At 39.6% G+C, this 23,182-nt stretch overlaps 1 protein-coding gene across 1 annotated transcript in view; it reads left to right on the forward strand.

The window, feature by feature from the left end:
• The window catches only part of TIAM2 (TIAM Rac1 associated GEF 2), a 166,538-nt gene that overhangs the window by 142,114 nt on the left and 1,242 nt on the right, over positions 1-23,182 (forward strand). The window contains 11 exon segments of the mRNA XM_066314420.1: positions 11,724-11,903; positions 13,345-13,413; positions 13,791-13,920; positions 15,061-15,168; positions 15,750-15,929; positions 17,295-17,413; positions 18,536-18,610; positions 18,612-18,644; positions 20,592-20,697; positions 21,438-21,525; positions 22,177-22,331. Of these exon segments, the coding sequence (XP_066170517.1) occupies positions 11,724-11,903; positions 13,345-13,413; positions 13,791-13,920; positions 15,061-15,168; positions 15,750-15,929; positions 17,295-17,413; positions 18,536-18,610; positions 18,612-18,644; positions 20,592-20,697; positions 21,438-21,525; positions 22,177-22,331 (1,243 nt within the window).

Consider the following 23,182-nt stretch of genomic DNA (forward strand, 5'->3'; position numbering starts at 1 on the left):
GGGAGTTCTGTTAATTATTGTGCTTCCCTTGCAGATAGCCCAGCCTATGGTGACCGTACCAGAGCTGGTGGCTCCAGCAGTGTAGAGCCACTGATGGACCCCTGCTGTATTCCTGTGCCTTTTGAGAAGGGTATCAGTGAAACTGTAGCCTTTTAGAAGTTCATAAGAATTTTACTACTTGATCTAGGTTTCAGTGTATTAATCTATTGCTCAGAGAAGGCACCAGAACTGTCAGACTATAAATTACAGAAGGCTTACTGAGTGCTACTGCCCAGTCCTGGATTTTACTTTGTTGTGTTATATGATCCTGCAGTTCTGAATCCCTAAGGATGGCCCAAAATTCAAATTTTGGGGCCAAGGTAAGGGTTGCGAGTCTTGGCTAACACAGCGAAGGAGCTGCAAAAACAGAAGGCTTAAAAGCATGGAAAGTGCTGTACCTAATGGGAACCTGTAACCAGGTCAGGCTGTAGGTGGAGTCTTGCTTGCATAGTTATAGGTAGGGAGGCACAAGAATGGTAGGAAAGAAGACCAAAGGGTCTGCACAGTATGTACAGTTCTTGCATGCAGAGGTGTGACTTTGAGGTGCTTTGTTTTGTGCTATTACATTGAGGCCTGGGGCTTAGGAGGGGGTGGGTATTTGTTTTCTTTCTTCTAACTGAAGGAAATGTCCTCTCCAAAGTACTGAGGCAGCTTTTGGTGTAAAACATGCAGATGGTTTTGATCAGGAAAAAAATCGTGTTGTGTTGATGCTTGCAAACGAAGGAAGCCAGTGGGAGATGACTTACAACACAGTTTTCTTTGTAGTCATCAGGGAAAAATCCATAAGGCTTACCTGCAGATGAAAAGGGAAGCATATGACAGCAGCCCTGAATTGTTGCAACAGGATATGGTTAGCAGTGTCTCTGGAGATGCCTGTGACTTCACTGATGAAGGGCAGGAAGCTGCCTGAGAGCCCATCACCCTGCGCCTCCAAAAGCAACCCCGGTCACCTGCAGTGCAGGATATGATGGCAGCATTTCACTTAGCAATGAAAGGCAGAGCTATCTAATCACACTTCTGACAGGCCCTGGGAACTGGGTAACCTCTCTGCCAGCTGCAGAATATTTGGTGGTTTGTTTGGGCTTTTGTAAAAATCTGTTCAGTTTTGAGACTGCTCAGTTACAGTGCTGACAGTAACATATGTGCTTTTTCCTTTAGATGCAAAAGCATCTAAACCAAATTTTAGTGCATGCCAAGGTGTGTGGCCCAGCAGTCACCCATAGGACACAAAATCACTTTAAAGTTGCACAAAGTTTCAGCATAGTATTTCATATAAATACTGCATCCTGGGTACCACCATAACTCCAAGCAGGATTTGATTCCTATTTTGCTCTGTCAGGAACATGTAATGACAGAGGTAGACCTGAAATTCCAAATCTGAAAAATGTCTGCTACCTGCAGCAAATTCTGCAAAATAGAGACAACAAAAATGTACATGAAAGAATGTAGGAGGCAAAAGAATTAAAACAAAACAAAACCCAACCAACAACAACAACAACAACAAAAAAGTAAGGGGTCAATTGCGTCTGATGCCTGGGAGGTTCCACCAGAGTTTCATGTTTTGTTACCTGTTGTCTCCTGTTAACATATTGTGAGCAGACATAGACATCCTCTCACATGGTGATTATTTCCTTCTGAGACAGCGGAATTCTGCTGTAGTGCTTAAACAAAGGCTTGCCAAAACCAGGGGAGAGGTTGGTGTAGAGTTCAGCAAATCTATATTTGTCTTTACAGGGGAGTTACTGCATCTTTTAACATTTGGAATGCAAAAGCTGGCTACTAACAAGAACAGATACGAGTCGCCTTCTCTGCCTTCAAAGGTGGCACACTGCAGAACTATGTTGTGAAACATGAATGCAACTGCAAAGATAATGTCTCAGTGGTTGCTATAGTTTCTAATTCAGTACTTGAGAAAACTTTTTGCATTCTGCACAAAACACTTTGAGTGAGAATGTTACAAACAATATTTAAGATGCTTGAAATTAGACATAAAAACAAGAACTCATTTTACACATTTGGAATGCTAACTGATTTTTTTATCACTGGAATTAAAGCAAATGTCTTCACTGTGGTCAATTATGCTTTGAAAATACATTTTGACGGCATTTAAAAACCATGTTATTCGTATAATAAGCATGACAGAAAAATATGCAGAAAAATTATCCACCCACAGTTATAAAAAGTAAAAAACAGACTCCCTCTAGATCAGTGTTGAGGTCTGGAGACAAGCTGTATTAATCCTGGGCTTATAATGCTTAGAGACCATTAACACTGCAGAGCTCCTGTTAGTGCAGGGTATGTAAGTACATGTATATTTTTATATATGTGTGTGTGTGTCTACATATGTATGTTGGGTATATGAATTATGCTTCTGTGTCACCAGTGGTCCAGACTGATGTTGTGAACTAGCCCACAAGTCCTGCAGGCAAGCCATGGTTCCCTTTCACTCAAAGGGTGCTCTGACGGAGCAAAATTAGCCTTTTACCTTTATGCATTAAGGGCAAAAGCAGGATGGGAAATGAATTGGATGCAGATAAGCACACCTACACGTATTGGGACAATAGAGGGAAGCCTGTATTATGAAGGATGTCACTGTTATGGTAACTATCAAGGCTGGTGCCACTGAAATGGAAAGATGAAAAACAGATGTCAGTAAAGGGAACGTGAGTTATTCAAAGTACACAGGAACAAGCAACAGGGCTATGTCATTTTTCCTGTGATCTTAAAAATATTTCACAGTGATGGATTATTTCACTTGTTTTTGAAAAGTGCTTGAGTGCTGCTTGTGTGCTTCTAGAGAAAAGGAAAGGCTAAATGAAAAGCATTCATTCATTTGCTTTGCTTTAGTTTATGTTGTTCCCATTTTTGATTTGGCCAAGTCCCTCAATAGGAGATGGAAAAATTACTGAAACATAATTGTCTTTTTTCTAATGAATACACATTCAATAAAAGCTGTTAATTGGTAACATATTTTAGCTGGCATATGGCTAGCTAATAATGCAGACTTAATTAGCAAATCTGGGGAAGAATAACTTCCTAATATGGAATTAAAAAGGCTTGTCATTGTTTTTCATCAAGATTGACGATATTGCTTGGACCTGAAATTTAGCAACCTTTTTTTTTTCTCAGTCCCAGTGGATGAGCTGTGTTTTTACATGTATCTTTTAGAAAAACAGAGCTTTAATGTGCCACAACTAATGCAGATAGGAAACAAAGGAACAACGGCTCTCCAGAAAGCAGTTATACTCTTAATACATGTGGATCTGGTGACCTGTGTTATTTTTAAAATGCCATATGCACCACTGTAAACTTTTGATTTCCACAAACTACTTATTTAATTTTGTTTCTTATCTTCAGACTTACTCTGTGGATCCCTAGGATCTGTAGACTATTGCAGAGGAAACCACTAATGGTGGATAAGAACATTAGCCTTGTACGTGCTGCACAGTAATAAGTGAAGTTGGATTTTTAAAACAGACTGAAAAATGAAATGTTAGGGAGTAGGCAAAATTTCTCTTGCTCCTTCAAGACCATTTCCTCAATCTTCTGTCTACAGTCTTCTCCTCCAGTGAACCTGATATGTCTCCAAGACAAAGAAAGGGCACAGTCCACCCGCTAAGTTCCTGCTGCAGGGATGTGTTCTACATGTCTTATCAGCAGCATGTTGTTTCAGGGCTCCAGCATAATTTTTCCTCTGATAGGCAGCCTCTCAGTCACTGAGCTGTACAGTTTGGCAAATGCTGAGCTGTCAAGTTGTGCTAATGATTTGGAAAGAGATGGATGTAAGTTTAATTGCAGTAATTAAATGAGAAAGCTGTGTTATTCCCTTGCTTGTCTGAAGGTGAACATCTTTGAAACCTTAGAAGCAGTGCACTCATAACCAAGGATACAGATACCAACCAGGCTTGGTGCATCATTTGGGTTCAAGAGAAGGATTTGCTAGGGAGCAATAGGTGCTGCCAAGGGCAGTGTTGAATGGAGACTTAGAGCTCAACTTCATTGCGCTCTAGGAGTGCTGTGATAGGGGCAACATGGGAGTTGCTGTGTTTTATTATGCCACTGGTGTAGTTCTCATTCTGTTAATGAATTGCTTGTCAGTCTTTTATCTCTTCAGTTCAGTGTTGTCATGTTCTATAATGTTTTATTTAAAGCTGCATTGTTCTCAGGGTAATCTATCTGTAGACCCAAATGGTTTTGTGTAAATATGTCAACATCAGAACTCTTACTTTCAAGCCTAAATTTATTGCTGAGCTCATTTTAAATTTCTTTTATTGATGTACTTATGGCTAAAAAGTTCAAACAAAGGACAAGCATAATTATATAAAGAAATCATCCAGAGAGCTGCCTATTTGTTTTTCATTTTATCATTGTAAGACCATTTGTATGCCACAACATTTAGCAGCATATACCCTTGACAGAGCATCACTGCTATTGATAAATCATTCTGACCTTCAGGGCAGTCAGCACCCTTTAGATATTTTTAGGTATTTGGCTAACTTTCTCAAAGCACCTGATTTTTTGTTTATGCAGTAAATTTCACAGGCAGGGAGGCAGGTATATTTCTGGGGACATCAAACCCTTGTCGTAACTGAACTTTGTCCTGCACTCACCACATCAAGCTATTTGTAAAAAAATCTTCTCATTTAGCATCATTTTCCTTCATCTGTAGCAACAAAGGGAGGCACGGCAGGTCTGTCTGTACTCTCATATGCTGCTTAGCCTCTGTGCACTGGGATGTTGTCTCCGATTTTGAGTAATCGGCACAAAAGAGAAACTTGTGCAGCTGAGCTCAGAGAGAAGGTGTGTTCGTGAGGGATCACAGCACCCGTGGCTTCCTTCCGAGGGCCCTTTTCCTTTGGCGAAGCTCGTGTTCACAAGCCACAATGCCCGCCTTCAGGAGGAGTAAAGCCAGAGCTAAGAGTTTGGCGCTGGCTCGCAAAACCCAGCAGCAGGCAGCGGCGGCTCGTGGCTCCCTGCACAGGATGCTCTCCGTGGTGAGTTCTGCGGCAGTGTGGCTTCAGTGGGGGTGCTGCTTAACCAGCCTGGGGTGATGGGGCTGCAGCAGCATCCAGGCTGCCTGTACCTGATAAATAACGACTGTCCCGGCATTAATAACCAAGTAATGGATTCTGGCAATGCGCAGTTGGTGGCTGAGTCTGTGCCAGCACTCTGCATGGGAAAAGGTTTGGGGTTTCTGAAGTTTGGGGGAGGGAAGGGTGGGTTGGTTGCCTGCAGTGTTTGCTGCTGGGCTCAAGCAAATTGTTATTTCTTGCATCTCTCAGAGAAAGGAGTAAGTAAGATGCATATTTTGACAAGAAGTGGGAAGGCTTTAAAAAGATTCCTCGTGGAAATTTGGAAATAACTGCAGCATGAATATTTTAACTGTTTCTGTGTTTTTTCACAGTTAAGTTAGTACTGTGGAAATAGGGAGGGAAAAATATGATCTATAGTCAAGGTAAAGCTGGGAAAATGTAAGAAGGCTGTATATATGCATTACACAGGTGGCAGAAAAATAACTTGAGCCTCCTGCATTACAGTTCACATCAGGATAAGGACCTGGGGTAGGAGAGACTGGCAGTTTTTTACAAAATCAAGGTTTGGGAAAATTTTTATTGTGTGCTTTGACGTTGCCTCAATAAGACTCTCCCTTTTGTGACCTGGGCTGTCAGGGTTTCTGGTTTTGTTTTCCTGATGCTCTCATCTTTACATTTTGTAGAGTCAGGATTTAGTGTCCTATGATGGAAATCACTTCTGTTTTGCTTTTGACTTTGGTATGAGTTGGGTCACATGGCTTTGGAGACTGATTCTAGAGAAACTGAGCACAGCATCTATGAGCTCAGTGGTTTCTGCTTATCCTCTGGACCTGGTCAATGCAGACACAGGGCCCAGGTCCTTGCTGCATGACTTGGTTTACAACAAGAGTTTCAGTCAAGTACTTCAGTCACTACTGATTGTTCTTCTGTACTCAAAGAGAAAGATAGGCATCTCCCTGTGTGGCAGGTGAGAGGGAAGATTTGTCACCATGCAAATATCAGTAGCTCAGGCACCACTGCAGGTGGGTTGCATCTTGGCTATTTTACACAGCTGTATGTTCAGCCTTCTTTCAAGCCTCACCCTGTGCTCTCTGGAAAGAATTACTGCGTCAGCAGCCCCTCCCTCTTCTTATAGTATTTGTTATCATCCTAAATGAGGTGGATGACCTCTAATTCTCTTAACAGTCTGATTTGCTAATGTAAATTTCTCTGAAATCGGGAAAATCTAACTCAAAGACAAAAGTTCCTTGCTACTTCCTTGCCTTTTGTAATCTGGTCCTGTCTAGTAGAACACCTTCTCATCCTGTGGTGCAAAGGATTTGCTTCTCCCTCCTTAAAACATAACTCTAACTATGCTTTGCTTATTGCTATGAAGGATCTGAGTGGGCACCAAAAAAAATGCCCTTCTTTTAGCAAAGTTTTAAGTATTTTCATTAAAAGACACACAAGAGACAGAGTGGAACAAAACAGACCCCTAGAATTTTATTGTCACTCAAGAAAAAATTCATATTGAGTGGCCTTGAAGTTGGAAAGAGAAGGAGCATAAGATAAATAATAATGACTGAGGCTACTGCTTTGGTTTAGCTTCTTCAAAGCTGAGCAGCACTTTTTCCCAGACATCTATGGTTAAAATGCCACAAAGTAATTTTCAGTAAAGCTCTGCTGGCCTTTTTCAGTTTTAATGAACAAATTAGAGGAATGAGGTACTGTATTGGTGTCTAATATAAAGCAACTTTTTTCTGTGGTCTTTAAGGAAGCTACAGCCTGCAACTTTCTAGCCTTTTATGTTGCTTGGTTACAAAGTATTTCCCAGTCTGAGGAGATGCCAGAGATGCCCACAGAGTGATGCACCCACAAAAAATGGCGACTGTCAGGGCTACCTTTGTCCTGGAGAGAAACACTTTCTAGCACAAAGTAAAAGGGATGGACATCTCCAAGAGCTTTCCTTTTACACAGCTCAGGGGATGTAAAGGTGTCTCAAGCTAGTTGTTCATTGCTCAAAATTCCATGTGATTGTATTTCTTCTGCTGACCAGTGCATTCGGTCTTCCTGGAAATACATACATCAGACAGAGCTGACATGTTAGCTGTTCATTTTTGGAGGGCAGAAGTCTAATCTATTTCTGCAGGATGTTTATGAGCATGTTTCCTCTTAGGGTAGGGAGTTCAAAGGATTGGTGATCCAGCCCATAGATGTGGTCTGTGTCCTGCACAAGGATACTGAGTCCTGAATACTCTTCAAAGGACATGCATCGCTTTCACTTCACCAAGGAGTCTTTCTTAAGTTGTGTAGAGTTTTCTAAGTCTACTAAAATATTATTTTCCATCACTGTTTCAAACAAACTCTGACAGACTGGTGGAGTACATGATATGTATAAATGAGGGTAAAGTAAACAGCAGCATGCAGAGACCCTGCAACACTAATTGACCTTGTGCAGCATTTATGCTCAATCAGTATAATTCAGTAGAAAGTCACAGGATAGCCATGAAATCATTGTGCTAGTTCTTAACCACTGCTGATTAATGTCTTCTGCTTCCTCCCTGATTAATTTTATGGGGTTTTGTTACTCTGGTGGGAATAGCACAGCCTCAAATGATGATATGCTTGTCTGCAAGGAGCAAGAAAATCTGTAAGACATCCTTGTAAGGGTATCGTTTTGCTCACTTTAGGGGGATAATCTGTAATATTTCTTATCACAACTGTTATAGAAAAGAGAATGTGCTGCATCTCCATCTGACAAGCTGAGCACACTGTGGTTGTTGGCTGCCGTGGGTCAAGGTGACATCTCTGTGGGCTGGAACTTTCCCTTCAAAGGTTACTTTGAGCAGTCCACATTCACAGAGAATATACTCCTTGCAGAAGGATGTGGAACCTTAAATCTAAGTCTCAAACATGCAAGGATGAAAGAAATGTTTCTCCAGGCTACTTCTACACATCCTTGTGTTTTCTAAGAGGCCAAGAGAGTATTGGGCAGGAGGTTGCTTCCCCTGACTGGCAGATCTGTAGAACATTTTATACAGCATTGTTGGAAAATCTTGAATATGGCCAGTAAACCTGCACAGTGCTCTTACTTCCTTCTCCCTGAAATATAAGTATATGTGGGGGATTTTTCTTCCTTTAAGCCCTGCATAAACTCCATCTTTCTTTCCCACCTCTAGCACTGTTAGTCTAAATTTTTTGATATTTAGCCTTGTCTGTCTGTGGTTCAGTGCCAAAGGCAAGCTGAACCTGCTTGTGGTTCCCTGTACATGTTGCTGAAAGCAGCATACACAAGCTCATGTAATGGATTTTGGAGGAAGTTTGCTGCTTCCATTGTAGTTTCTCCTCAGCTTTTATCTGTTCCCAGCTACCTTGCAGCCCTGTCTGTAGTCAGCTATCTGGACTTCACTTTTTTACTGATTTGTTTTTATTCTGATAAGCTGCACACTATAAAGGTTTGTATAAATAATTTTTTTACCATGGACCAAGTACAAACAGTCTTGGTCTCGCACAAATAAAATCAGCTGTGTGCTTGAGGAATTTATCAGCTCTATCTGAGAGTCATAGCTGCCTATATATTAACCATTGCAATGTCAAGATCAGAGCAAATTCAGGGTTAATTCCCTCCTAAATTCAAGATAGCGGTGGATGTGTGTAGTGTCAAGAGGGGGTTCCTTTTGAGACTTGGCATAAGGGCACTGGACTACCAAGTTTTGATTTCACATCCAGAATGCCCAGCTGGCTTTGAAATCCCAGCTGGAGGGCAATCCCAAATAGAGGGCAGAGGCTGACCCTCTCCTGCCCCCACATGCCAGATGTAAAAGAGGTGGTCCTAGGGGTTGTCACTATAGACTTTGTAGAAAGGATCTCTTTCAAGCAGTTTAAAGAAGCAGAAAATGGTTTAGTGTCAGAGGCAGAAAGTAGCATCAGAACACTAGGGAAAAAGGGGAGAGATCCTGACCTGGGTGGTAAGAGGGTTTTGGGAAGAAATGTGAGGGAAAGAATTGCTTTATGATTCTCTACTTACTTGTTGCTATGCTCTCATTTATACTAGGCTCCTTGTCAAGAACCAGTGGTTCCACTAGCAAAATGGGTTCCTTCATCTTCTGTGGTCTATGCAATGTGTATGAGTGAATATGAAACACTTTTGTCCTGTGATCAAGTAGCATTTCTTGCTTGCTTTGACCCAAGTGTAAATACCACAGTGGAAATAAAGAATGAGGTCTGGATATTGTGTGATCTGAAAGACTCTTCCCTCTTGTAAAGGGAAGGACACAGAGCAGCAAGACTTAAGGAAATTATAAGATCCTGTGAGCAGGGAGGTCAAGGGCAATATTTTTAATACCAAATTTGCAAACATATCCAGGAACGTAGTAAACTTTATAAAAATCAGTGCTTGTCAGCAGTACCTGAGAGGTAATCCTGTGCCTTGGGCATAGGCCAGCTATGCGGAACAATTTCTGATGGCAAAATTATATTGCTTAGGTGATCAAAAATTATTTATGTTGAGGAGTATAATTTATTTCCATATGCTTTCCCATACAGTGATTCTTGGTAACAGATGCAGCACTGACCCTAAAACTCAAGGAGATGTGGAAATAGCACATTCCCCAATGTCTGCCTGCTCTATATGCAAAGATGGTCGAGGAGGAATAGAGGACTTCTAACTCTTCCCTGTAAAACTGTGCCTGATGATGATGCTTGTGACTTGTTTTCAATAGGCTGCCTTGCATCCTTGATGCTAGTGTCCTTGATCAGTCATCAGGCTGGTGCAAATCAAGCTGCCCATGTGCACCTTGAGCTGTAGACAGCGTAAAATCTGAAACATTCTGATGTAAACACAAACCTTTCTGACATCAGAAACAAAGAAAACAAAACTGAAGTGCTTTGGCATTCAGTTGTTAAGAAGCTACTTTAAAATAACACACTTACCAAACTATTTGTTTGCAAGCCACTAACTAATGTCAGTGTCACAGAGTGACTACAATTTCTAAATTTATTTCATCAGTGTGGAGCTGTAATTCTAATAAACACCATTCAATTCATATTGCATTTTTTGGGTCCTAGTAAGTGTTGAAAATACTAAATGTATCTAAAGTTCACAGTCCTGCAAGCTGTAATTATACTGGATTATGAGGATGGCTGCACATATCAGTGAGGAAAGTAGCTTCATTTTTTTTAGAGTGATGGCATTTTTCAAAACTGGGAGCTAGGAAGCTACAGAGTAATATGGACTACATGGCAAATATCTGACATTTTAATGTTATTTTCATCAAATAGGAGTTTTATCACAGGAATGGTTGAGATTAAATATTGCTAGCCTGCTTAGCCTCCACTTTACTGAAAGATTTTGTATAGCTCAGTTCATTTTCCGCTTAACTTTTGCATTTTTTCATTAATTTTTGCATTTGGCCTGGTATGTTGGTGAACCAAGCTACACAGCAGTGAATCAGGACATCAGAAAAGGATGACTTGAAACAGCTTGTGGAATAAATAAAGTACAAATTAAGACAGTTACGAAATGTACTCGTGTCCTGATATCACTGAAAGACTTAGACATGAAATAAGGCAGCCTTCATGTAGTCCTCATTTGAATGCACTTACTAAATACAAGCTGATAAATGGCACAGCTTATGCAACTGTCCAGTTTCTGCAAGTCTCTGAATGACAGAAGCACTAAAGAATTGTTTCACATCATACAAAGGTGTGGATACCAAATGCTGTTAACATAGAATTGGATAATAGTAGTGATGTTTTAGCTTTCAGGAAAACACCATGTAAGAAAGAGAACAGTGGAATAATTTCAAATTAAGCACTGAAGATTATGGCCTGCAGAAGTTGCTCTTGGATATTAGTTGTGGTGGTCATCCAAGAGCAAATTACATAACTATTTAATGGTGTCAGAAATATCTCATCTTCCATCTTTGCATTACAAGATTAACTGTTGCTGTTCTATCTTCAGTTCCTACATAGTTTGAAAATTTTCTGGGTTTTTTTGGGTTTTTTTGTTGTTTTTTTTTTTTTTTTTTAATTCTGTTTTTAATCATTATTCTAAAGAATCTCAAATATTTAGTTTTCCATTTTCCTTTTTTGAAAGAAAAAGATCCTGATATGTAGTTGAATCCTTGAAGAGAAGACATCTGACAATCTTTTGACACCCTGAGATATTGGAATCTGAACCCTCAGCTCCATGTGTCATTGTTTAAAAAGCAACAACAAAACACACAACACAATATAGGTAGCAGATGAAACATGAAAAAATTATTCTGGATGCATATAAGATATTTATCTGCTAATTCTTTCAATTTTGATGCAATGAGTGTTGCAAAATAAGAGAGGTGAAAAACAGTGAGATTTGTCATAAGAGTCAAAGTATGTGATATAGCCTAGTGCTCTCTCATCTTTTTCACTCTATTGAGCTTGTATCTGAAGACTTAAAGTAATTTGTGCTGGAAAATCATTAGCAATTTTAATACTTTTTACTGCCCTGATCTGGTTCTGCTATAAATTAAAACTGTTCAAAGCTTTCAAGATGCACATCTGACAAAAATCAGTGGCATGCTCTGGCCCCTGAATTTGGAACAAGAGCAAAATTGGAGGAATTTAGAAATAATTGTAGTACAACTTGTATTCTAAAACATTGTCCCTTGTCTGTTTCTTTTCACTTAACAGAGTGCAGAACAGATCAGTGCGTTGTGCCGAAACTTCCAAGAAGTCCAAGCAAGCAATATGGAAGGACAGAAGGACAACCAGGATCCACCCCCACGACCACTGGCTCGCCACCTTTCTGATGCAGACAGACTGAGGAAAGTCATCCAAGAGCTTATGGACACTGAGAAATCTTATGTCAAGGTAAAAAAAATAATCATGGCTCACTTGTTTTTGAGGCTGACCGTGACTTGTGGACAGTCTTAAAATATTTTAATCTTATCTTTATACAACCAGCCTTCCACAAGGGCCATAACCTACAAAGTGTCCTTATCTAATTGTTCCTGTTGTTTCTGGCGGACTTGCTCCTGTAGCTGAGGCTATAGGATTTGATGTAGTAAGCATTAGTTGTAGTCAATTTGTAGTTGTATTTTTATTGGAGAGTGGTCACCTGCGAGGGGAAGATACCTGCAAATAAAAAAAGTTTTCCAGGGGATGTCTCCCCAGTTTTCAAGATGAAAATAAATCTGGTAGAAGAACAGAATAGTCTGCTAAAGATGAGTATGTGGAAAAGAGTGCATGATTATTTTTGAACCAGGAAACTAAAAGGCACAACTCCAGTGGGTTGTAGCATGACACAGAAGTTATTTCTCTTCTGACTGATAAGGCTGCAATTTGTTTGATGTCTCTTCATTTTATGAACTCTAAAATATTGTGACTTGGTGCCAAAGGAAACACGAAAACATTGAATTCATGATCTCCAGCAAGAAGGCATCATCTTCTTTTCTGAATCTTAAAACATGCATTTACAGATGTCAGTACTTGCTGCAATAGTGTTTGTGGAAAAGAAAAGAATGCACTAACATAGCCATGTGCTGGATCCTCATTTATGTCCACCTGATGTATCTTTTAGAGGAATTGCTTGAACAAAGCATGACCATGGAGGCCACTGATATACGTGAAATTTTGTCTCAGGAAAAATCCTGTCAGGTTGCAATACTTGTTACCGCATTTTTAGGGAGCTGCTCGTTATTCCTTCTACATGGGATTTCTGGTGTGTCTCTTCCTGGGCTTGGAGAGCCCTGTAGTGAGCCCCGGCCCTGCTGCCATGCTGCCATGCTTTGGTGTGGGGTAGTAAGTCTTCAAAAATGGAACTAATTTTTTTTAAGAAGTGACTGAAAAAGCCCCTGATCACACCTACCTGACAACATATAACTGAACACTTTAATAATTTATAATGTAATAATTTAGAGTTTTAAAATGCTATATGTCCTTCTGAATATTACTACAAATGTTTAAATAAGTGGCTATTTATACAATTTAGACAGACACAATTAAAGCATTTTATGCCGTTCATATGGATGGACTCATTAGAAAATAATCATCTGTAACAATTCTTCCTCATGCTAGGCTAAAATATAATTTGTTATAGTCAAGTTGTAAAGCCTTAAGGATGAAACAAAACATTACACTGAAATCAGTTTTCCTCTAATTAGCAGCAACTTCAGCGCTAACAATATGCAGGCTGTTTTGTTACTGAAAAGGAATTAGTTCGTTCCCCAACTTACCAGCTATCTCAGGGTTGCCACATAAAGAACAGTTTCCAAATGAAACAGAAAAAGTCAACAAATACTCTTTTTTGCAGGACTTGAGCTGCCTCTTCGAGCTATACTTGGAGCCCCTTCAAAAAGAAACCTTCCTTACTCAGGATGAGGTGAGGGAGTATCTGAAAAAAGGTCCTTGTTATTCTTTTAAGGGTTAAGCCCTTGGCACTTGGGTTTTTTGTTGCTGAGAGCATGACCGAAAAAGCAAATGACAAAGATGTCAATAGGAATGACACCAGTCAGTGCCCTTCTCTCTGGTGTGTGCATCACTTCCTTTTCTTAAAGGGTAATTGTTCTTCTGAATTAACTGCTGAGAAATCTTCACCTTTGTATGGATATTTTATAAAAGCTGTTTGAAAAGTATTAACAAAGACATTTTTAGCCTTTGCAATCTCTCTCTGTGTTACATCTCCGTAGTCTACTGTTTTCAAAAGACAACTTTTAGGTCCATGGAGTGCTGTACTTCATAACCTGATGTTTTCCACAGATGGAGTCCTTGTTTGGCAGCCTGCCAGAAATGCTGGACTTCCAGAAGGTGTTTTTGGAGACACTTGAAGATGGAATATCTTCTTCCTCAGATTTTAATACGTTGGAAACACCATCTCAGTTCCGGGTAAGTATTTCATCATTTCATACTTTGTAGTGTGCCTGCAAATGTTTGCTAAAATCTGGCTTTAAGAAGTTTCTGGCTCTCAGATGTTTCGTAGGGTTGCTTTTATGTTTGAAGCTTTACTTTGGATTACAGAGTTCTATACAGCAGTGAAAGATAAGTACTATTTTTCATGGTCTTATCTTCCTCCCCATGGCAAAAGTTGCAACATAGGAAAAGGCAGAGTAGACTTGGAGTACGCAATAAACTGGCAGTGTTTGTGAGGCAGAACCCCTTTGTAGAGAGTTTACTGTCACTATGCTGAACTCTGCCCTGCCTGTGCTTCTCCCTGTTGTGTCCAACTAACCCCCAGCAGACTGGGAGCTTTTCTTGTTAAATGTCATGTGAATTTCTCATGTTGTGAGGTCCCAAAAGCAAGTCTGTGAAGTGTAAATGGCTGTAGTACCTGCCCTGACTGGAGGAAGTAGATGCCCTGGAGATGGAGTCACTGCCTTAGGACTGAGTGCGACTGCTGGCAGGTCTCCTCAACACTTGCTGCATTTTGTGGAGCAAACATTGATTAAAAGAGGGGAGAGGGCTGCTTTCCTCCTCTCTCACTGCTCCTCTTTCTTATATTTGCTTTGGGAGGCATTTCTCTAAAAGCATCTCTCTTGTGATTCAATCCCTCCCACATCTTCCCAACCTCCTCTTCATCCAAGAACATCAGAGGTGTCCTGTAATTACCACCTGCCTGAAAAAAGGAAAACAGCTGGAAAGCAATCCTGTATTTGTTTTACTCTGTCCCTTCTCGCTTTGGCACTTTTATGCCTTGCTTCCTATGGCTCAGATATTTTTCCCAGCACAACACAGTTATATGTCTGCTGATTTTTCTTCCTGTGCTGCCTGAAATATAAAGTAAAACAGAATACCTGCTTAGGAAGAAAGGAGAAATTGCAGGCTATGCCTAAAAAGGCTGACCTCTATACTCAGCAAAATACAAAAATATCATCAGTTACTACCAGTAATATATTCATGTTTTATATCTATATATATAAAATATAAGAATAGAAGATAGCAGATAATCCACCATTGAGTCTGCTTGTTGTATACTTGAATATTTATTTAGGATTCTAGTAGTGAACTAATATTTTGATTGTGTTGATTTCAGAATTGCTGTTTTCCCTTGGAGGCTCCTTTCTGTATTATGCTGACCACTTCAAACTGTACAGTGGCTTCTGTGCAAACCACATCAAAGTTCAGAAAGTTCTTGAGAGAGGTAATTATTGTCTTCATTATTGTAACTCACTTGCATGAATTCAAACGGCAGTGAACTACTCTAACAAATCTTGTTAACTTGCAGAGAATATTGGATAAAATCAAGGAATAAATATTGCTATAAAAGAAGGACCAATCAGGTATCTTCCAACAGGAAGATCTAAGATCAGAGGTTCTGCTGAAGTATAGTATAGACCTGAAGAATAAGATTCCTTTTTTAACCTCCAGGCAGTAGCCTGGAGAGCTGTAGAAACACCTTCCATGAGTTTGTGCTGTTTTCAGGCCCAGACTTCAGAAAAGCAGCAAAAAATGGTAGAATAAATCAGGAATTACTTCCTCTGCCATTCACTGCAATACAGTGGAAAAATTACAGGAATAATCTCACTTTCATAAAATTGCTCTCTCAGCTCTTTTGAATGTTATTTGATGCAGGAAATTATTATGAAATGAATAGTGTATACTTTCCATTGGAAAGGGCAAAAGTTTTGGTGCTGGGTTAAAATTGCCATTCCATGTTTGTCAATTACTGTAGGTCCCATAATTTTCACCTTCAACTGACCAATTTTTTTTTTTTTTCCCTAGCCAAAACAGATAGTGCATTTAAGACCTTTCTGGATGCTCGAAATCCCACAAAGCAACATTCTTCTACACTGGAGTCATATCTCATAAAGCCTGTTCAGAGAGTGCTGAAATATCCTCTGCTTTTAAAAGAGCTGGTGTCTCTGACAGACAATGAGAGTGAGGAGCATTATCATTTGACAGGTAACTTCTTTTCTTCTTCAGGAATGAATATTGAGTTTTATCTTTTGCCCTTTCTGAAGATACAGGTAGGCATTCTGGTAGATAGCACAGAACTTGTCAGAACCTAGAGAGTATTTTTTATACCTTGTATTTTTTTCATTCCTTTGGCTAAAAGTCCTACTTGGTTTGTCCAAGTCCCTTTGAGAAGTAGGTATGCCAGGATTTGCCATGGCAAGTAGGACTGGGATCTTTATTCTCATGCACAGGAGTATGTCAGGTCACAGTGTTGCCTTTTTTTTTTTTTTTTTATTTTTTACCCATTTAGAACACTGACCAAGGCTCCATCTGGTGGTTATTATTTAGTTCTTGAAATATGTCAAAGTTTAAGAGCACCACAGAAGGAAATATTTGTTGTTCAAGGTCTTTCTGTGACTCTTGCTTGTGTTTAAGAGATTTTTGTCAAATGTTTGCAGTCCTCCCATGTGGAGAGACTTCTCTAACATGCATTATAATTGATTCTAGGATCACATGCCTGGGACTTCACCCTGGCAAACTCCAGTTCAGGCCTGTCAGCCCTGGTGGGTGAAAATCAAGAGATGTATTTTATGGATCAATTGTCATTTTCACAAAACAGATACAGACAAAATACACTGTCAGTAAAAACTCATGAGACTCTTACTGACTTCAAAGGAGCTTCCAATATTGCTCCCTTCCCCAAACAAACTGGGGGTGGGGACTTGTTTGTAGGTCAGGATAGATGCCAAATGGCTAAAACGCTGCACCATTAAGAACTGATGAAACAAAGGATCCCTGTCCAATTCTGTTCAGAATTAAGACAAAAATCAAATGGAATCTAGTGACATTCTTGTTTGGAAAACATAATTTAAACAAAACCTGACCACCAGCATTTCATGTGTACAGCCTATGAGGAACTTGTACAGCCTAACACTGTACTTCTTGTCCATTCTGGGAAGAGACAAATGCAATTTGTTTCTCTTAAAGATCATTAGACAACTTATTCTAGGATAAGTGTAGGTTTCTCCAGAGGTCATAGTGGCCCTATGTTTACAAGATGCAAAATTTAACCATGGTACTATGGATACTGCTATAAATATTGATAACTTTGGGGGCTTGTTACTAGAATGCTTATTGCAGCCTTTTCAGCCACTTAAGAAACTGCATGAGCATTTTCACTTACTCTGACCAGGAAGTATTTCTTCTACTGTTGCTATGAGAAAGTACTGATTGAGAGCTGGAATTCAGTTCACCAGACTTGAGAAGGCAATATAATTTTATGTGCCTCAAGGAGAACTCAATTTAAATTTATCCTATTTAGAAAGTACAAATTAATTACATAGCTGTGTATGAAATTTTTAAACCTTACAGAAGCACTGAAGGCAATGGAAAAAGTAGCAAGTCACATAAATGAGATGCAGAAGATATATGAAGATTATGGCACTGTATTTGACCAACTGGTTGCAGATCAAAGTGGAACAGAGAAAGAGGTAAGAGAAGAAACAACATGTTGCATTGAATCTTGACGCATTATCCAGCTTGCAGTTGGGGTTCATCTCTTCCTGGGGTAATTTTGGGAATTCACTTGTGCTGGGCTTGCTCTATTCTCCTTTAATATTTTGACTTCTGTTTTATATCTGCCTGTCAAATTTCTTTCTGTCAGCAGGTTACAGTAAAGTTTTCAGACAGCTGCCAGAGCCACATTCTACACTGACAGGAATTGCAAGCAGTAGATATAGTTCTCAGTAGGAAAAAAAACCCTCTTGTCAAAGTGTTGCAGAGATTATCCATGCCCCAAGGCATTCAGTTTTATGCTATTGAGTTCTAAGTTCTTAACGTATTTTTTTCATCCGTATAAATGAAATGGCAATTCGAGGGATTTCACATTAAGGTCTGTTATTCTCATTCTCTACACTTCCAGTGCTGAGGCATCCATGGATATTTGTCAGAGCAAAACCCATTAGTTATACAGACTGTGTGCAAGTCATCTCCCAGAACTGGTGCAGCAAGGCCTCACCTTAGCCACTTATATCAAACAATTACTAAGCAGATCAAATCTATAAAGTTGGATATCAGATATGAGGGATGTCATCTCAGTTGTTTCATTTCTGCTAGTAAAAGTCAAATTGCCCCTATTGACTGACTACCTGTTTCTCATCATTTATGGGGAAACAAAATGTGACAGCCTGTGATATCTTCAGCATTATCTTGTGTCCCACAGAAGAAAGGAGCCTCACAGTAAAGGACCTCCATTAATTCTGCCATTGGTATGTCATTAATACTAATTACTCTATAGAAATTTAAAATACTTACAGCTAATAAATCCAGTGGTTCATAATGGTTATATGGAAGTGTAAGATTGTGAGATCAGCTTGGTATTCTTCTAAGTTACTAATAGTAAGAACTTCTACCCAGCTATTACTTTGTATATTTGTAACCTGTTTTAAAAAAGTATTACTCACACTTTTCCTGCTGTAGTGAAGATCTCTTCCTATACATAGAGTAAGTACAGAAAACATAGATCCTTAAAGTTATCGATGTGTACTAAAATGCAGCACTGATGTACATATTTATATTGTTTATTATGCTATCTACTGTTATAATTAATACAGGTCACAGAGCTTTCAATGGGAGAACTTCTGATGCACTCCACAGTTACCTGGCTGAACCCTTTCCCGTCACTGGGCCAAAGCAAGGAAAGACCTTGAACTTACAGTGTTGGTAAGTGTCTCCCTTAAGGATTCTGCATTCAAATCTGAAGACTGCCACATTAGATCTTCTCACAGGATAAAGTCCCAAACTTCCCTTCCCTGTCATGTGATATCTAGGGTGGACCTATATGTGAAAAAATACATAGTTGTATTTTCCAACATGAAAAAAGTTTCTATTTATTTGATTGTTGGTACTGTTTGCTCTGGAGCCACCCTCAGCTGCTGTCTTGCCTATATTTAAACTATGGAAGACTTTCAAGAGGCAATATTAGAGTCTTTAAAACATCTGTTAAATGAGGCTTTCAAAGGAGGCTTGTGGGAAAATCATGATTTATTATATTCATGATTTATTCATGTGAGTTCAGACTAACTTCTGCTTTACAGCTACTCCACTGAAATCCCCATCCAGATTATTTTAACCTGAAACTTGATATGGAAATGAGAGCATACAAACAAGAGTCCATTTCTTAAAAAAAAATAAAATATTATTTTAATATAAATAAAGGATAAACACCTTGAGAAGAACTCCAGGTTGATGACAGACAGGTTTCTCTTTCTCAGGGCACTCCTTCCCTGGGAAGCATGGTTAGAGGAGCGGATGCTTCAACAGAAGAACAAACTGTTGAACTTCAGGAAGAACAGGCTCTGTCCTTCACAGCACTCTCCTGCTATATGCTCTTTGCTCCACTTGAAAATGTCCAATGTCTACAGAAAAAAAACCTTTTACATCTAACCTTTATCTTCTGTATTTAAGTGAAGATAATTTATCTGTATTTATCAGAGATAGGTGGTTGCTGGTAGTTTCAGAATGAATATACAGATTGGCTTCACCCTAAATGTTCAGAACAAATCTGAGGGAAAATACTTGCCATTGCATGAAAGTGCAGGATGAAAATCCCAGTTGTCATCTCAGCATAGGGCAAATGCTTTTCAATGTTTGCTCATCCCATCTTCCACATTCCCATGACTATAATAATCAGGTTCTCCAAGATAGTGTTTTCACTGAATATTGTAATATAATGCCTATAACTAACAGTTTTCCCTTTTTTTTTTTTTTTTTCCCTCTTTTCAGTTTTTAAGAGGGCTGTAATACTGGTATATAAGGAAAACTACAAACTGAAAAGAAATGGTAAGTCTGGTATCAGTGGAGGTGGTGGGTTTTTTATGATATTACTGCAATTTGAGATGGACCCACATCAGTGTTAACAGGGGAGTGACTGAGGTGAAACACCACTTCCCCTTGCTAGGCTGGAATCCTGACTATCCTGCTAAAACAAGTGCTCAGTATTGTGTAGCAATAAATATTTTCTTTTAATTTAGTAAGCAGCAACATCTTTTGTGTGAGCCCCATGTTAATTTTATCAAGTGGAATATAAGACATCGCTATGCAGAAATCACTAATTCTTCCAGAGGAGCATTTATGATGGCCTGCCTCTGCACAGGGTATAGGTGAAAGACCTCTGTTTTACAGACCCTTGATTATCTTGGAAGGAAAGGAAAAGGGGCATTATAGACATAACATTCTCTGCACCCACTTTCAGACCTGAACTGTGGAAGTCAGGTAGCAACTTATATGTTCCAAGTACAGTGGTGATATACTGCACCATGCTCATGTAACAGATGGAGGGCTCTAAAAGTAGCAGCAGCAGCTACATGATTAATGTATTCTGCTAATCGACAGTCTGCATGTTCTTTCACAGAAAACCTCTTCCCTGGTAGTACTTATCGGCAAAGTATTATTTTTATCCGGTAAAATCCAATGGCGTTTAAAACTTGAAGCAGTTATGAATTCCAAAGGTTGTGTTATCACATTTCAACTATTTTTACAAGTCATTTTAAGGTAGTGAAGGAAAGTTTCATCAATTTAGTTTTTTCTTCAAAGGCAGGTCTTTTATGAGTAGCATAAAACACACTACTTTTTCTGCTTCTTAGAAATATCCTCTGTTTCTTTTTCCAGCCTACTAATGTTCGTGCTGCACATAATTATGGTGACTTGGATCCATTTAAATTTCGCTGGCTGATTCCTTTATCTGCTCTTCAAGTTCGACTGGGGAACACAGCAGGTAACTCTCTTGCAGTAAATACTTTAGGACTGAATGCATTTCTGGGATTCTGTAATACTGCTTCTTCCAGATGTCTTTCTGAGCCTCTGGAAACAAGCAGGTGTAGAGAAAATACCATCTATCCAATGTTATCTCTGCACTCAGGGGGTGGAGGCTTGGTACATTTACAGACTGTCTTAATTTGGTATGTTGACTTTTTCTGTGCATTAAGGGAGATGTAACATGATGTGAAGGAATGACAGAATGGAAATTCCCAATAAAAGGCAGGTGGTTTACCATAGTTGACATCCTGGTGACATGCTGGTGCTCTGTGTGTGCTGACACTCAAGTTTTTTCAAACAGGGGAGAGGTGACTGTAGTTTATGGTAGTAAAGGGCTGTCGGTTTATTTTCAAGCTGATCTTTATAGTCCTGTCCACTTCAGTGTGTTCTGTAAAGTGTCACAAGGTCTTTAGAGCACACCTAGGTTAACACCTGTTAAGGCTGGAATACATGGTGGAGCAGCAAGGATGGGAGGAAAGCAACTCACCAAGAGAGAAGTTATCAAAGGCAGCACTAGGCTGCCATAACAAGAGAGCTAAGGAGACTTTCTCTTCGGTTTCACCTTGGGTGAGACCTGTTGTTCTGCAGATGGCTGAGTTAACACTGCCTTCTGGGGACTGGAGGAGTTCTAACCTGGTCTTTCTAATGTCAAAGCTTTTGTGGAGTGTATGCAAAAGTAACATTTCCTTCCATGTGCAGGAACAGAAAACAGCTGTATCTGGGAACTGATTCACACCAAGTCAGAACTAGAAGGCAGACCAGAAACAATTTTTCAGTTGTGCAGCAGGTGAGCTTTACATGGAGAATGTATTTCACAAATTACATAAATGGAATTTAAAAAAAAGGAAGTATTTCCCCCCATGTGACCTGAAACTGCATCAGCAGTTTCAAAGTGGCACTCAATTATTTGAAGCCAGGCACTATACCTTTAACTGCATAAAGTATAACAAATTCAAATGGGGGAATTATGAACTAGGTGCAGTGATCCAATGTCAGAAATCTGCAGATATAAGAACACAAGCTGCAGTATGGTATGGGCAAAGTAACTGGTTTTATCAAACTCTCAGCTGATTGACAGGGATTACTTTCTCATAAAGACCAGTTAAGGTGGTGATTCCCTCATACAAAATTAACCTTTCAAGTCATTTTCCAAGAGGAAGTAATGAAGATCTCAAAACACAAGGTGTGTAAATTAACACCGTTAAGATGTCCCTGCCTCCTGATGGAGGTACGGTTGGAACTACATGATCTTTAATGTCCCTTCCAACCCAGAACATTCTATGATCTTATGATAGCTGTAAACCCACTACTAAAGCAAGCTTTTGAAAAAAACAAACACTGCACTAAAGGCCAGCGGCAGAAAGGAAGTGGAACATTTTTACTCTAGTGTCTAACTTGGGCGAGAAAAATCAAATTCTGTGTTTGCTTAAACTTGCAGTGATTCTGAGAACAAGACTAACATTGTGAAGGTCATCCGTTCTATTCTGCGGGAGAATTTCAGACGTCACATAAAATGTGAGCTGCCACTGGAGAAAAAATGTAAGGATCGCCTTGTACCACTTAAGAATCGCGTACCTGCAACAGCCAAACTGGGTAAGAAACACCTTCTCAAGTGAAAACTTGAAGTGTTTAGATTCTGGTGCTGGTAGGGCATTCAGTTATTACCATGACCATATGAAGTGTCATGTGTCAGACCCACAAATCCCATTTCTTTTTTGGGGGGACTGGAGCAGGAGTAGTTTCTCTACCACTCAGTGTGTGACAAGGCTAGAGGAGATAAGCAGACTTGCTCTCCCCCTTCCCCACACTGCAGCGTGTCATTAGTTCTCTTCAGAGAAGACTTAATAAGGCCCAAATTAATTTTGCTGGGAAGGAACAGACACCTTTTGGCATACAGTATTAGTATTCTTTCTTTTGGGTTCCCCTAGGTAACTCAGCCCTAATAACATTTATAGCTAGAACAACAGGCAAAAAGCAGGGGTCTTGCTTCTTTCAGTGCACTGAATCTGCATCTCAGCTGATACTGTAATTAAGTATAGGCTTCAGACATTTTAGTTAAATGAGCAGTTACTAGTTCTCTATCGGATCAGTCCTCTGTAAAATCCCCTTAACATCAGAGAATCTGAAAGAGTTCAGCTCCTGCCTACGTCTGGGCCCTTCAGTGCTTGAGTTGCCCAAGACAGTCTTTCTTTCTGCAGAAGTGTGTAATTTATGACTACCCTTTTTTGGAGGATTTCATATGTATTACACATGAAGGCACGCACAGAGCCTAGGATAGGTGTAATGAAAACCATGACATAGGAGCACACTGTTGGCTATCACAGTGCTGACACATGTTATTTAGAATGACTGTGTCCATCACAACCGTAAGTGGGATATTAAGATAAAACGTATAACCAATTTTTTTTCTGAAAAAAATAAACCTGCATTTTTACTCTGCCCAG

Source organism: Sylvia atricapilla, chromosome 3 (genome assembly GCF_009819655.1).
Source record: "Sylvia atricapilla isolate bSylAtr1 chromosome 3, bSylAtr1.pri, whole genome shotgun sequence".
NCBI lineage: Eukaryota > Metazoa > Chordata > Aves > Passeriformes > Sylviidae > Sylvia > Sylvia atricapilla.